Source organism: Heptranchias perlo, chromosome 3 (genome assembly GCF_035084215.1).
Source record: "Heptranchias perlo isolate sHepPer1 chromosome 3, sHepPer1.hap1, whole genome shotgun sequence".
Taxonomy (NCBI): Eukaryota; Metazoa; Chordata; class Chondrichthyes; order Hexanchiformes; family Hexanchidae; genus Heptranchias; species Heptranchias perlo.
In genome coordinates this window covers 50,548,633-50,565,158 of record NC_090327.1, presented here as the reverse complement: position 1 = coordinate 50,565,158, position 16,526 = coordinate 50,548,633, and the positions used below count along the sequence as shown (strand labels likewise).

Sequence of the window (16,526 nt, the reverse complement as noted above, 5' to 3'; positions counted from 1 at the left end):
AGCTGTCCGGCCCATCGTGCCTGTGAGGGCTCTTTGGAAGAGCTATCCAATTAGTCCCATCCCCTGCTCTTTCCCCATAGCCCTGCAATTTTTTTCCCTTCAAGTATTTATCCAATTCCCTTTTGAAAGTTACTATTGAATCTGCTTCCACCACTCTTTCAGGCAGTGCATTCCAGATCATAACAATTCGCTGCGTAAAAAATGTTTCCTCATGTCGCCTCTGGCTCTTTTGCCGAACACCTTAAATCTGTGTCCTCTGGTTCTCGAACCTTTTGCGCTTGTGCAGTAGATAAGAACATCCCTGTTCTTTTGTTTTGTTCCATTGTCTATTCAGCGAACAAAAGTGATACATTGTTAAAAACTAACCACATTTCATTCAGAAATTATCGTGCTTGCATTTATCATAAAAAATCTGTCCGTGCTTATTAAAAGTCAGTTATTTTACAGACATCGAGAGGTAATATTTAGCCATTAAAAGAGATTTACTGATAGCTTTTAGGATTTGATTTTAAAAAAGTCATTTTATATTTTAAAACTTGTATATTTATTGTAACAGAAAATGTGATAATTTGACAAAGAATATTAATAATTAATTGCTGCTAATTGATCTCCCATGGCGTTGCAAATGGTAGGTTGGAGAATATGGTCACTCCCTTACTTGTCTCTGATGACTTTGGCAGCCAACGACTTCTGAGTGCCCTGGGCGCCCACTTAAAACAGGCACTAGGCCCCTTGAATACGTTAATCAGGGGCTTAACACCTGTTTTAGGACCACACTGCTAAATTTAGCAGAAACTAGGCGGAGTATGCGCCACGCATGCGCTGCTTAGTTTTTTCGGCTCTATTGCGGCCTAATCAGCGGTCATTTAAGGGACTACTGGAGCCTGCCGATGGTAAGGTAAGTTTTTAATTTTTTTTACTTCCCGCAATGTGGAGCCAGGAGGTCCGGGCCCCACTGTAATATTGCTGGCCACTGCCAGCCAGCCCCCCAACTATTTGTCTCCTTCCCTTCCCAGGACGTACCTGTGAGGTGGCTGACATTGGGAAGACTCCAAAAAGTGATCCTCATTGGGACGCCTGATTGGTGTCCACGATTCATGGAGATGAGGCCCAAGACCCAATTTGGAGTTAGCCTCTGGCCTCCATCTTCAGGTCCACAGCCCACTTTGTGCCAGGAACCGGATTGAAACCAATTTCTTCACCTCTGCCTCACAGTTGTTAGAAATTAAAATCTCTGTTTCACTGGTGAAAGCTATTAGCATTGACCTTTTCTAAATGACAACAAAATACAGTTTATAGCCAGCTTCAAAATTCAAGACAATAGAAAAGTGAACAAACGTTAAATTATGAAAGAAACTCTCTCTCTGACCCCAGACTCTGTCTCCCCCAACCCACCCCCTGCATCACCTCTCTATCTCCCTCAGTTTATTACACATAGAAAAGAGAAACTGCAAGAGGTGTGTAATCAGACCACTGGAGAACAGCAGCCAGAAGGTCCCAAGGCCTGAAGATCTGGCAGGACAAAGTATAAAAACAACTTACTTGTTGCTCCGATCATCTTCAGCGTGCTTCCAGGCCCCCCTCACGTTCTCTAATTTGAGGGGAGTCCTGGTGCAAGCCTCACTGACAACTTTTCTTGGGAGTGTATGCGTTTGGGCATTCCATGGATGGACAAGGAGGAAGGTAGGTGGTAAGGAATGTCCCCTCCTGCCTCATTTCCATAGGAACACTTGATCTGTGCTAATTGAAGCTATGCTAAGGTACACCCACTGGGGAGAGCTTCAGCAATCCAGGGCAATGTAGTGGGGGCAGAGACTTATATAGTGGAGCATTTGGGAACTGAGCTTTCTCCCGGTGCTGCGATGATGAATTTCAATCTTTTGATATTATGGCCTTGATGGGAATTTGACTTCAGCCACAGCAGCATTGGGAACTAAATATTCCCAGGCTATATAATTTTCAGGAAATATAGAGAAGGTAAATATAGAATATAGAGGAGTGATGGCATTGTGCATGGTGGCAACCATAGAAAGGAATGTATTTATCAATGGTGGTACTCAGACAGAGTCTGGGTTGAGTTAAGAAACAGCAAGAGATCTTTTACCATATGGAGCAAAGGCAGATAAATGGAGTTGAGATACAGATCAGCCAAAGGAAAAATTTGCAGGGTTATCAGGAAAGAGCGACGGAGTGTGACTAATTGGATAGCTCATTCAAAGAGCCGGAACGGGCACAATGGGCTGAATGCCTCCTTCTGTGCTGTAAGATTCTATGACCTAACTGAATGGCGGAACCGGCTCAAGGAACTGAATGGCCTATTACTGTTCCTATTTCTATATTGGGAGTACCTTATAAACTACTGAATAGTGGGAAAGAAATAAAGGATAAGATTTGTAGGCAATTTAGGGAGGTTTGCAGAATTCTAATACTGAAGGACTTTATCTATCCCAACATGAACAGGGGTGGGCAGATAGGTGGCAAATACAGTTCAATGCAATCTAATATAAAGTATTACATTTTGAGGAACAGAAGTGAAGTATATACAAAGTGATAAGATTCTGAACAGAATGGAAAAACAGAGATACCGGGAATAAATCTTAATAGTTAAGAAAAGCTGCTTAAGAAATTTGGACTTTGTCACTGCATAACTTCAGTTGAAGAACGCAGTAATAAATGATAGAGATGACAGCACAATGCTCCTTCTGTGCTGTCATTTCTATGACTCTGGTGGCAAGCCACTTTGTTTTGTTGCCTCTCTCCCCACCTTCAAAAGCCTCCTCCAAACAAACGTGCCTCTTTGCGCTTTCAATCACATTCCCCCTAACTGTTCCCCTAAAACACCCTCTCCTGAGACTGCATTCTGCAAAAGGCACTTTATAAACATTGAGCACAGATACCGCAAACCACTCTGTGCACAGAAGCCCTGCAGTTGGTTGTTTTTCCCTTTCAGTGCATTTTGCCTCTTATTGAATCAACATTTGTAATTACTGTTGAAAATGTATTAATTTTTTTAAATTGCCTTGTTCCCCAAGAACTCCAAAGAACACCGCTGGTCTGGGTCTGCAGCCGGACTGCCCCCCGGGTGGTTGCTGGAGTCCTTTATGGTGGTTAAAATTCCACGGTCCACAATTGATACCAGAAGTAAAACAGTGGGCAACGCACTTAAAATCCGTAACGATAGTGGCCTCCGTACAAAACACTGGGTTGAATTGCATGGCGTATTTTTGCTGAGTGCCTGCAGCCTCGTAGATACGATTGCAACTTAAAGTAGGAAAATGTGAAGTAATGTATCGTACTCGAAACTTTATGCCTGGAATATATGAATATTTTGAATATATGATTTAAATATATCTACTGATTTGGCGTTCCCAGAAGTGGTTTATTTTGTGCTACAGTGTAATAGAACCATAGCACCATAAAACCATAGAAAAGATACAGCACAGAAGGGGGTCATTCGGCCCATCGTGTCCGTGCTGGCTCGAAGAACAACCAGGTGCCCATTCTAATCCCACCTTCCAGCACGCGGTCCATAGCCCTGCAGCTTACAGCACTTTAGGTGTAGGTCCAGGTACTTCTTAATGAAATGTCTAGTAGTTGAACTCATTGACCTGGGAGCATTACCGTAAATCCCTCAATTGGTGTAAGCGCATCGCGACCGTTAGTACCATTAAATGTTTCGATTTTTTTAATGTCTTTTAGATGTAGGTCTGGCACTAAGGACCATGGGTGAAATGGCCAAGCCCATGACTACCATTTCTGTGAACGGTGACACAATCACTCTGAAACTGAAAGTACGATGAAAATCACAAAGATCCAATTCAAGCTAGGGGTGGAATTTGATGAGATCACCGCAGACGATAGGAAAACCAAGGTGTGTTGACAATTAATCCCATTCGCCGTTTTAAGTTGCTTGGCATCCGACTTCTCGAGGTAAATGTCCTTTTGTTTCAAATTCCCAACAGATCACAACGACAATGGATAATGGCAAAATGATCCAGACACAACGATGGGAAGGAAAAGAGACAACCTTGGTTCGAGAATTGAAGGGTGACAAACTAATATTGCTAAGGACCTCAGTATTGTGTCACTATAGATAGAACTAAACAACTGCTGCTGTTAAGGAGAAGTGTAAATTTGTTGCAGTGGCTATTATTTAGATAACATTTTCTAGTTATGCTACAGTTTCTGGATTTATCATCAAGAAAAGTGATTGCAATATCTTCTGTATATACAGTCAAACTGATGTGCATATTTCTTGCAAGAATTATAAAAGTGATATTTAATCCTGTAGTGCTGCTTAATGATGCATGCTTAACTTATTCCTGTTTCCTTTGTAAATCAGACTTGCACCCTAGGAGATGTGGTCTGCACCAGAACCTATGAGAAGGGAAAATGATGACCTGGAACAAGGAGGATGGGCTCAGTTCAATGAACCTTACTTTTGCTGCCTTTCTACTGGACTTTTCCTCAGTATTTTGTATAACTAGGACTGTTCTTTTTCATGGGATTTTTAATCAAATTTCAGGGTCCCTCCCTGCATGTTAAAAGACAAATTTCACAAGTTATGCTGGGACTTAAAAATAATAAAAGTTGATGTATTAATTGTATGCATTTCCTGGCAAAGTGTTTTGGAGGCATTAATCATTTTGTTTGTTTTTCCCTTGTGTGAGTGTGAAACTAGCTCATGGATACACATCAAGAAAAAGAGTGCCCATTTACTTTTTTTTTTATTCGTTCATGGGATGGGGTGTCGCTGGCAGGGCCAGCATTTATTGCCCATCCCCAATTGCCCTTGAGAAGGTGGTGATGAGCTATCTTCTTGAACTGCTGCATTGTGCTAACTTCTGATTAACTTGTGACATACTTCAACCAAAATAATAGCTTATCTTGAATATTATCTAGATAGCAAATATGGACCTACATAGCAAAAAGTCAGACAGTAACAGGTTCCCTTAAATTACTAATACTTCCAAAGGTGCACAATATATCCATAAATGCACACGATTAAACTAGGAGAAATGCTAAATGGGAAAGTGAGACTGAACAAACCTTCAACTATTTACATTGGTTGCTAAATATCAATTGTTTTATAATGCCATGTATATGTTTGTAACGTTGCAATGAATCTGTGCAATCCATGCAGCCTGTGGAAAAAAGAACAGGCCTATGTACAACCAAAGTGCAAAAATTGCCAAATTTGCACAGCTTTAATAAAGTTGTGTCCGAAGCAAGATCAGTCTGATTCTCCTTAATGTACAGAGTGGTATTGGCTTCACTAATGAATGGATGGGGTGGAAAAGACAATGCCAAGTTGAAATAATGATGTGGAGATGCCGGTGATGGACTGGGGTTGACAATTGTAAACAATTTTACAACACCAAGTTATAGTCCAACAAATTTATTTTTAATTCCACAAGCTTTCGGAGGCTTCCTCCTTCGTCAGGTGAACGGTATGGACGTTCACCTGACGAAGGAGGAAGCCTCCGAAAGCTTGTGGAATTAAAAATAAATTTGTTGGACTATAGCTTGGTGTTGTAAAATTGTTTACAAGTTGAAATAAGGTCTGTTTAGCAAGTGCCAGATTGTAAAACGTACAGAATTTATTTTAAATTACATTTTTAATTTTAAAATCGTACTGAGTGCTCATTGAAATTTCCCATTCTGCTGTAAAACAGTCTCTGTATCTGCACCTGCTATAAGTGTAAAAGGTGACACTAAATTACAGTTGTTAACTGGAGCTCAGTAATGGCATTAACATTGAAATAGGTAAATGATATGGATAATGGCATTCTTGTTGTTGCCTTCTGTTTCTTGATGAAAGGTCACCACCTTAATAGCAGTCTCCTAATTAGTACAGGAAGAGACTTAAAAATAAAGAAATGGGAATTAGCTGTAACTACCTGGATATGAACATGGTGCATCTTGATATTAAATCTTTTTGGAAGGCAACGGAAAGAAGCAGGTCAGTACTGTCTGAGGCATCGTACCAATCTTGGTTAATACCGCTGATCTTCACATAGCTGTCATTTCTATTCAGTCTCTCTACTTGTGAAACTTGAATACTCATGCTTTTTTTTGATTATATTTTTAATCAAAGGTTGTGGGATTGGCTTTAAAATTTTACATTTCTGCAAATCTTTGCAGGCTCTTGCATGAACGGACAGGTCTTGGTAACTCAAATAAGCAGCTATTGCCCATTCTTCTATTGCATTGCAAACTATATTTGAAGAGTTGGCAGGGTAGGAAGAGGCAAGGAGTGCAGGAATCCTCCGGAGTGCGGCGCTCCCAAGCCAGTTTTCAGTATTCAATACCGGTGTGGGTGATGGCACCTTGAAGCAGTGTAGTCCGGAGCATGGGACTGTGGGGAAAAGGACTGCACAGAGGAGATCAGTGAAGTGTAGGAATGCAGTGGTTATAGGGGATTCAATAGTCAGGGGGACAGAGAGACGTTTCTGCAACCGTTGACGTGAGTCCTGCATGGTGTGTTGCCTCCCTGGTGCCAGGGTAAAGGACATCAGGGAGAGGGTGCAGATCATTTTGAGGGGGGAAAAGGGACAGCCAGAAGTCATGGTCCATGTGGGAACCAATGATATAGGAAGGAAAAGGGTTGAGGTCCTGCAGTCAAAGTTGCAGGAGCTAGGGAGAAAGTTAAAAAGCAGGACCTCAAAGGTAGTAATCTCTGGATTACTCCCAGTGCCACGCGCCAGTGAGTCTGGCAATATAAGGATGAGACAGGTTAATGTGTGGCTGGAGAATTGGTGCAGGAGGGAAGGCTTCAGATTTCTGGGGCGTTGGGACCAGTTCTGGGGCAGGAGGGACCTGTTCAAGATGGATGAGTTGCATCTCCACAGAGCTGGGATTAATGTCCTTGCGGAGAGGTTAATTAGTGCTGTGGACGAGGGTTTAAACTATGTTGGCAGGGGGATGGACACCAGGTTGAAACAGAAGAGAGGAGAAACAAGGTGCACAGAGGATTGGGAAAGACAAATAGCACTAGAGTAAAGAATAGTTCAGAAATAGAAGGAATCAGACAGGGGGCAAATGCGAGGCAGTCTAAGATGGGTTTGGAGTGCATATGTATAAATGATGGCAGGTTGGTGAGCTGCAGGCACAAGTTGCCACATGGGGCTATGATATGGTGGCAATAACAGAGATGTGGCTCAAAGAAGAGGAGGGTAAGGAACTTGATATTCCTGGTTACAAGGTATTCAGGAAAGATAAGAAAGGGAAGCAAAAGGACAGGGGTGGGGGGATGGCAGTATTGATCAAAGAAACTATTGTAGCACTGGAAAGGGACGATGTAGTTGAGGGGTCAAAGACCAAATCTATTTGGTTAGAATTAAGGAACAATAGAGGAGCTATTACTCTACTGAGTGTTTACTATAGTCCACCAAATAATGGGAAGGAGATAGAGGAGCAAATTTGCAGGCAAATTACAGAAAAATGCAAGAACTATAGAGTAGTGATAATGGGGGACTTCAATTATCCTAATATACACTGGGATAGTAAGAGTGTAAAGGGCAAAGAGGGGAAGGATTCCTCTGCAAGAGAACTTTCTTGATCTGTGTGTTTCCAGCCCAATGAGAAAGGAAACAGTGCCGGATCTAGTTCTGGGCAATGAAGCAGGGCAAGTGAAGCATGTTTCAGTGGGGGAGCATTTGGGGAACAGTGATCATAATATCATCAGCTTTAGAATAGTTATGTAAAAGGACAAGGAACAATCAAATGTTAACTGGAGGAGGGCTAATTTCAGTGCGTTAACAAGAGATCTGACCTAGCTGGATTGGAATCAAAAATTGGTAAAATTGGTTCGGGTACAGTGAAGACATATTCCCATGAGAGGGAAGGAAGGGCATTCAAAGTTGCATCTCCCTGAATGACTAAAGATATAGAGATTAAAATTAAAGAGAAAAAGGAGGATTATGACAAATGCAATGTTTATAATACAGTAGAGAACCAAGCTGAATAAAGTATAGAGGAGAGCTAAAAAAGGGAGTAACACTGGCAAAGAGAGAGTATGAAGACAGTTTAGCAACTAACATAAAATGGAACCCAAAAGTCTTTTATAAACACATAAATAGTAAAATGGTAGTCAAAGGAAGGGTGGGGCCAATTAAGGACCAAAAAGATCTTCCTGTGGAGGCAGGCTGCATGGCTGAGGTAATAAGTACTTTGCACCTGTCTTCACTAGAGAAAAGGATGCCATCAAAGTAGCAGTAAGAAAGGTGGTAGTAGCAATATTGGATAGAATAGGTAGTGCAATATTAGCTAGAATAAAAATAGATAAAGAGGAGGTACTTAAAGTACTTGGCAGTACTGAAAGTAGAAAAATCATCTAGTCCGGATGGGATGCATCCAAGGTTACTGCGGGAAGTAGGGGTGGAAATTGTGGAGGCTCTAGCCACAATCTTCCAATCCTTCTTAGATAGTGGAATGGTGCCGGAGGACTGGAGGATTGCAAATGTTACACCCCTGTTCAAAAAAGGGGAAAGGGATAAACTCAGCACTTACAGGCCAGTCAGCCTAACCCGGTGGTGGGGAAACTTTTAGCGACAATAATCTGGGACAAAATTAATTGGCACTTGGAAAAATATGGGCAAATAAATGAAAGTCAACACGGATTTGTTACAAGAAAATCGTGTTTGACTAACTTGGTTGAGTTCATTTATGAAGTAACGGAGAGGGTTGATGAGGGTCGTGCTGTTGATGTTGTGTATATGGACTTTCAAAAGGCTTTTGAGAAAGTACCTCATAATAGACTAGTTAGCAAAATTAAAGCCCATGGGTTTAAAGGAACAGTGGCAGTGTGGATACGAAATTGGCTAGGGGACAGAAAGCAGAGAGTAGTGGTGAATGATTGTTTTTCATACAGGAGAGAAGTACACACTGATGTTCCTCAGGGGTCAATATTAGGATCACTGCTCTTTTTGATATATATTAATGACCTGGACTTGGGTATACAGGGAATCATTTCAAAGTTTGCAGATGACATGAAATTCAGAAATGTAGTAAACATTGAGGAGGATAATAACAGACTTCAAGAGGACAAAGGCAGGCTGGTGAAATGGACAGACACATGGCAGATTAAATTTAACGCAGAGAAGTGTGAAGTAATACATTTAAGTAGGAAGAATGAGGAGAGGAAATATAAACCAAATGCTACAATTTTAAAGGGAGTGCAGGAACAAAGAGACCTGTACACAAACCTTTTAAGGTGGTAGGACAAGTTGAGAAGGCATATGAGATCCTTGGCTTTATTAATCGAGGCATAGAGTACAAAAGTAAGGAAGTTATGCTAAACTTTTATAAAACTCTGGTTAGGCTTCACTGGATTGTTGTGTTCAATTCTGGGTACTGCACTTTAAGAAGGATGTCAAGGCCTTAGACAGGGGGCAGGAGAGATTTACTAGAATGGTGCCTGGGGTGATGGACTTCAGTTATGTGGAAAGACTGGAGAAGCTGAAGTTGTTCTCCTTTTAGCAGAGAAGGTTAAGGGGAGATTTGATAGACGTTTCAAAATCATGAACGGTTTTGATAAGAGTAAATACAGAGGAACTGTTACCAGTGACAGAAGTGTCGGTAACCAGAGGACACAGATGATTGGCAAAAAAAGAGGTGACATAAGGAAAAATATTTTTACGCATTGAGTTGTTGTGATCTGGAAGGGTGGTGGAAGCAGATTCAATAGTAACTTTCAAAAAGAAATTGGATAAATACCTGAAAAAAATTATAGGGCTATGGGGAAAGAGCAGGGGAGTAGGACTAATGGGATAGCTCTACCAAAGAGCCAGCACAAGCAAGGTGGGCCGAATGGCCTTCTTCTGCGCTGTATCATTCTATGATTCCATGATTGCTAGCCTAAAGGTCACAATATCCATGGTTTTTCACACAATACGCATTGCAGCATATCTGTTTGTCAGTTCCTGACCTTTCACTCATTATTAGCTATTTCTAATGTGGAGGAAGGGAAGAATTGCCCGTCAGCTTTGTCAGCATTAGTTCATTTGATAAGATAGGATTTAGATTCAAGGACGTCCTCACAAAGCAAGAAATGTTGATATTTGAACTGCTTTTGGTGTGACAAAAAATCATCAGCAACCACATCTTTTTAAAGACTCAAAGAATGTTTCTAATTACAAAACAGTTAAGCCTCATATTGGTATAAATGATTCTGAGGATGATGGAAATTAAGATTGAGTTAGGTAAGATTGAGGAACCAGTGAGTGTAGATCTGACAGAATGGAGAGGATATTCCAAATTACTAGAATGCAGCAAGGAATAAGAAACATTTGTATACCCGAAGGATCATGTGTTGAACTAACTGATTAAGAAATTAGATGGGTTGGTATGGTTGATATATTACATTGTGACTGGTGCGCAATTCTCAACTCGTATATCCATACAGCCTTCATATATTGTCATCCTGCAGCTCATTAGACGGATTGTGTTCTAGAGTTAAGATAATATATTAATATTTATGATTGCAGTTCATTCCAGAAGCCTACTTCTACAGGCCAGGCAGCCGATCATTTGCTTGTTTTATATGAGCATGCTGTGCTGTGAGGGAGAAGCTGGTAAGGAAAAGGTGAAATCTGGTATGTTGGCGTCATCAGTGATGCTTGTACTGTTTGGCAGTGCAACTGCAAAAAAGGTGAATTTCTTTGTAATAAAATGCAGTGTGATGAGCACCGAATCCATGGACTTCAGCACCCAGTTTCACGACCCACATTCCCATTTAACCGTGCTAAATTACACTTGCAATTAAGAAGCAGAATCACTGGTTTTGGACATACACTGATCTGTAAATGGCATAAATTATAGATCGTTTTGTTAGGCTAGTACCTTGTCTGGACAGCAGAAACAAATGTTGCCATTGTAATGCTTGTCAACATTTTTAAATGTATGACTTATTGTATTCATTGCTATGGCAAAAACTGGAACTACAACTAAGTATGCCTGTTGTTTTGACCAGTGGCTTGGAGTAGAATTGTAAATGTCCGCCAGGGTGCGCACTTGTGCAGTAGATAAGAACATCCCTGTTCTTTTGTTTTGTTCCATTGTCTGTTCAGCGAACAAAAGTGATACATTGTTAAAAACTAACTGTATTTCATTCAGAAATTATCGTACCTGCATTTATTAAAAAAGCTGTCCGTGCTTATTAAAAGTCAATTATTTTACAGACATTGATAGGTAATACTTAGCCATTGAAAGAGATTTACTGATAGCTTTTAGGATTCGATTTTTAAAAAATCATTTTATATTTTAAAACTTGTGTATTTATTGTAACAGAAAATGTGATAATTTGACAAAGAATATTAACAATTAATTGCTGCTAATTGATCTCCAATGGCATTGCAAATGGTAGGTTGGGGAATATAGTCACTCCCTTACTTGTCTCTGATGTCTTTGGCAGCCAAGAACTTCTGAGTACCCTGGGCGCCTGCTTAAAACAGGTACTAGGCCCTTTGAATATGGTCTGTTCAGATTTACTAGCTCTACCGTGGCCTAATCAGCGTTCCTTAAAGGGACTACTGGAGGCCACCGACGCTAAGGTAAGTTTTTGATTTTTTACTTACCACAATGTGGAGCTAGGAGGAGCAGAAGTGCTGCGATGATGAATTTCAATCTTTTGATATTATGGTCTTGATCGTAATTTGACTTCAGCCACGGCAGCATTGGGAACTAAATGTTCAAGGCTATATAATTTTCAGGAGATAGAGGTGCATGGTGACAGCTATAGAAAGGAAAGTATTTATCGATGGTGGTACTCAGGCAGAGTCTGGATTGAGTTAAGAAATAACAATAGATCTTTTACCATATGGAGCAAAGGCAGCTAAATTGAGTTGAGATACAGATCAGCCAAAGGAAAAATTTGCACGGCCATTGGGAAAGAGCGGCGGAGTGTGACTAATTGAATCTTTCAAAGTGCAGGGACAGGCACGATGGCTGAATGGCCTCCTTCTGTGCTGTAAGATTCTATGACCTAACTGAATGGCCTATTACTATAATGGCAGGCAGTACCTTTTAGACTACTGAATAGTGGGAAAGAAATAAAGAATAAGATTTGTAGGCAATTTAGGGAGGTTTGCAGAATTATAATACGGAGGGACTTTGACTATCCCCATGTGAACAGTTAGAGGGGTGGGCAGACAGGTGGCAAATGCAGTTCAATGCACTGTAAAGTAGTACCTTTTAAGAGAAACAGTGAAAGCTGTAAGTGAAGGATGTACCTAAATGTTAAGATTCTCAACAGAATAGAGGGACCGAGATACCAGGAATAAAACGTTATAATTATTTTTAAAACTGCTTAATTGGGACTTTTTCACTGCATAACTTCAGTTGAAGAGCATTGATAAATGATAGAGATGACAGCACATTCCTCCTTCTATGATGTTATTTTTACGACCATGGTGGCAAGCCACTTTGTTGCCTCTCTCCCCACCTTCAAAAGCCTCCTCCAAACAAACGTACCTCTTGGCGCTTTCAATCACCTTCCTCTCACTGATCCCCTAAAACTCCTCCACCTGGGACCGCATTCTGCGAAAAACACTTCATAAATGTTGAGTACAGATGCCGCAAATCAGTCAGTGCTCAGTGGCCCTGCAGTTGGTTGTTTTTTTCGTGTGTGTCTATTTTGCCTCTTACTGAACTAACATTTGGAATTACTGTTGAAAACGTCTCCATTTTCTGCACTTGCCTTGGTCCCTGGTTCTGTGGTGCCGATCTCTGACGTTCCCACTTTGGGTTGGTTGGAGTATTTTGCACGTGGTTCTGAGCTTGTGGGGTTTAAAAGCCGGAGAGCTCGTGCAGTAGCTGCAAAGTCATTTTCGAGTATAGGGTTAGCAGTTGTTGTGGGTGTAAAAGCGGCAACAGTACACAAAAAAAATGGTTGAAGCGTTTGTAGGAACGTGGAAATTAATCGAGACCAAAAATTTTGACGAATACATGAAGGCTTTGGGTGAGGATCCTGTTATTTTTATATATATTTATTTTCCCCACCCCCAAAGAACACCGCTGGTCTGGGTCTGCAGGCGGACTGCCCCCCGGGTGGTTGCCGGAATCCTTTGTGGTGGTTAAAATTCCACGGTCCATAATTGATCCCAGAGGTAAAACTGGGCAATGCACTTAAAATCCGTAATGATAGTGGCCTCCGTACGAAACACTGGGTGGAATTGCATGGTGTATTTTTGCTGAGTGCCTGCAGCCTCGTAGATACGATTGCAACTTAAAATAGGAAAATGTGAAATCATGCATCGTACCAAAAACTGCGCCTGGAATCACATTTTGAATATAGCAGGTGATTTAATTATACCTATTGATTTGGCGTTCCCAGAAATGGTTTATTTTGTGCCACAGTGTAATGAAATGTCTACTAGTTGAACTCATTGACCTGGGAGCATTACTGTAAATCCCTCAATTGGTGTAAGCACATCGCGACCGTTAGTGCCATTAAATGTTTCGGTTTTTTGTCTTTTAGAAGTGGGTCTGGCACTAAGGACCATGGGTAAAATGGCCAAGCCCACGACTATCATTTCTGTGAACGGTGACACAATCACTCTACAAACTGAGAGTACGATGAAAATCACAAAGATCCAATTCAAGCTAGGGGAGGAATTTGATGAGATCACCGCAGACGATAGGAAAACCAAGGTGTGTTGACAATTAACCCCATTCGCCGTTTTAAGTTGCTTGGTATCTGAATTCTCGAGGTAAATGTCCTTTTTTGTTTCAAATTCCCAACAGACCACAGTGATAATGGATAATGGCAAAATGATCCAGACACAACGGTGGGAAGGAAAAGAGACAACCTTGGTTAGAGAATTGAGGGGTGATAAACTAATATTGGTAAGGAACAATCACTATAGATAGAACTAAACAACTGCTGTTAAGGAGAAGTGTAAATTTGTTGCAGTGGCTGTTTAGATAACATTTTCTAGTTATGCTACAGTTTGTGGATTTATCAAGGTAAGTGGTTGCAATATATTCAGAGAGTCAAACTGATGTGTGTGTTTCTTGCAAGAATTATAAAAGATATTTAATCCTGTAGTGCTGCTTAATGATGCATGCTTAACTTATTCCTGTTTCCTTTGTAAATCAGACTTGCACCCTAGGAGAAGCGGTCTGCACCAGAACCTATGAGAAGGGAAATTGATGACCTGGAACAAGGAGGATGGGCTCAGTTCAATGAACCTCACTTTTGCTGCTTTTCTACTTGACTTTCCCTCAGTATTTTGTATAACTAGGACTGTTCTTTTTCATGGGATTTTTGGTCAAATTTCAGGGTCCCTGCCTGCATGTTAAAAGACAAATTTCATAAGTTATGCTGGGACTTAAAATTTTTTTAAAAAACTGATGTATTAATTGTATGCATTTCCTGGCAAAGTGTTATGTAGGCATTAATCATTGTTTGTTTTTCCCTTGAATGAGTGTGAAACTAGCTCATAGATACACATCAACAGAGTGCCAGTTTACCAATGTGCTAACTTATGATTAACTAACTTGTGACATACTTCAGCCAATATAATAGCTTATCCTTGAATATTACCTACATAGCAAATGTGGACTGATTTTTAGTCTTAAAAAAAAGCATACAGTAACAGTTTCTCAAATTATTCAATACTTTCCAAGAGGCATAATGTAGCCATAAAGGCACTCAATTAAACAGAGAAATGGATTTGTTAAACAATGGGAAAGTGAGACATAGAACAAACCCCTAAGTGTTTGCTTTGGCTGCTAATTATCAATTGTTTTATAATGCCATGTATGTTTGTAATGTTACAACTATTGATTGCACACCTTTAGTAATACCACTATCCTGTCTACAATTGCTGGCACAGACTTATGATTTTTCAGTGTTGAGGGACTTAATCTGTGCAACCCATGAAGCCTGTGGAAAAAAGAACAGCCCTATGTACAACCAAAGTGCAAAAATTGCCAAATTTGTGCAGCTTTAATAAAATTGTGTATGAAGCAAGATCAGTCTGATTCTCCTTAATGTACAGGGTGGTATTGGCTTCACCAATGAATACTTGGGTGGAAAAGACAATTGATGAGATTAAAAGATAAATTGAAAAAAGATCAGTTTAGCAAGTACCAGATTGTAAAATGTACTGAATTTATTTTAAATTATATTAATTTTAAAATCTGTGTTCAATGAAATTTCCAGTTCTGTAAAAGTCTCTGCACACGCACCTGGAATAAGCTTAAAATATGACTGTCATTAACAGGAGTTCAATAATGGTAATAACATTAAAGTGGGTACATGATATGGATAGTGGCATTCTTCTTGTTGCCTTCTATCTCTTGATGAAAGGTCACTGCCTTAAAAGCAGCCTCCTAATTAGTACAGAAAGAGACTTAAAAATAAAAAAATGGGAATTAGCTGTAACTACCTGGAAGTGAACATGGTGCAACTTGATTTTTTTTTGAAGGCAACAAAGAATTTTGGTTACTATCCCTGCTCTGATATAGCTGTTATTTGCATTGAGTCTCCTCTCTTTTTGTGAAACTTAAATACTCATGCTGATTTGATTATATTCTTAATCAATGGTGGTAGAATTGGCTTTAAAATTTTACATTTGTGAAACTTTGCAGGCTCGGCTCTTGCATAAATGGACAGGTTTGCGTAACTTGAATAAGCCGCTTCTGCCCATTCTTTTGTATTGCTAGCTCAAAGGTGGCAATACTTTTGCAGCATGATGCCTGTCAGTTCTTGACCTCATTAGTTATTTCTAATGTGGAGGAAGGGAAGAATTGCCCTTTGGCTTTGTCAGCATTAGTTCATTTCATAGATTCAACGATGTACTCCAAGCAAGAAAAGTTGATTTTTGAACTGCTTTTGGTGTGACAAAATCATCAGCAACCACATCTTTTTAAAGACCCAAGGAATGCCTCTAATTACAAAACAGTTAAGCATCATATTAGCATAAATGATTGAGGATGATAAATTAAGATTGAGGAGCCAGTGAGTGTAGATCTGACCGATTGGAGAGAATATTCCAAATTACTAGAATGTAGCAAGGAATAAGAAACATTTGTATACCTGAAGGATCATGTGGTGAACTAAGTGATTAAGCTGATATGTTTGATATATTACATTGTGACTGGTTTGTAATTCATGTATCCATGCAGCCTTCATATGTTGTCTTACAGCACATTAAACGGACTGTGTTCTAGAGTTACGGTAATATATTAGTATTTATGATTCCAGTTCATTCCAGAAGTTTTGTGTCAAAACTCCTTAACTACTTCAAAGTTGATTGCTATTGGCCAAATAATAGAGAAGCTGGTATGTTTCTCAGTTAAGATTTTCATTGTTAAATCATTTAACTTTTGAAGGTGAGATGCTATGTTTGAGTATATCATCTCATTGCATTTGCATGCACCAGATGTAGCCTGGTGCTGTAAGTCATTTACTATGCCCCTGGCTGAGATGTGGATTATCAACAAGTAAGAACATGTGGTACTGAAGGAATAAATGCAGACAATGATTTTGCAAAAATATTTTTTTCCAGTTTTATTTGAAA

The 16,526-nt window shown here is 40.0% G+C and overlaps 2 protein-coding genes across 6 annotated transcripts in view; one reads left to right on the top strand and one right to left on the bottom strand.

Annotated features, from left to right (window-relative positions):
• akap7 (A kinase (PRKA) anchor protein 7) overlaps positions 1-12,850 on the bottom strand; it is a 79,242-nt gene extending 66,392 nt beyond the window's left edge. For 2 of the 5 annotated variants that reach the window (XM_067979621.1, XM_067979626.1), the window contains exon 1: positions 12,472-12,729. The gene's annotated coding sequence lies outside the window, so the exon portion shown is untranslated. Of the gene's footprint in view, positions 1-12,471 lie in introns of all 5 variants that reach the window. The other 3 variants (XR_010961112.1, XR_010961119.1, XM_067979614.1) reach the window with 3 other exon arrangements.
• Positions 12,806-16,177, top strand: LOC137313854 (fatty acid-binding protein, heart-like). The gene is made up of 4 exons (XM_067979601.1): positions 12,806-12,958; positions 13,478-13,650; positions 13,744-13,845; positions 14,099-16,177. Exons 1-4 carry the CDS (start codon positions 12,886-12,888, stop codon positions 14,150-14,152), a joined length of 402 nt encoding a protein of 133 aa, XP_067835702.1. The 5' UTR covers positions 12,806-12,885; the 3' UTR covers positions 14,153-16,177.
• Positions 16,178-16,526: the final 349 nt, after the last annotated feature.

Bases quoted from the DNA above. Each gene is read 5' to 3' on its own strand.
- LOC137313854 (XM_067979601.1), top strand. From the start codon at position 12,886: ATGGTTGAAGCGTTTGTAGGAACGTGGAAATTAATCGAGACCAAAAAT. The intron at 12,959-13,477 runs GTGAGGATCCTG...TTTGTCTTTTAG, and splicing joins CGAATACATGAAGGCTTTGG to AAGTGGGTCTGGCACTAAGG. The intron at 13,846-14,098 runs GTAAGGAACAAT...TTTGTAAATCAG, and splicing joins GGGGTGATAAACTAATATTG to ACTTGCACCCTAGGAGAAGC.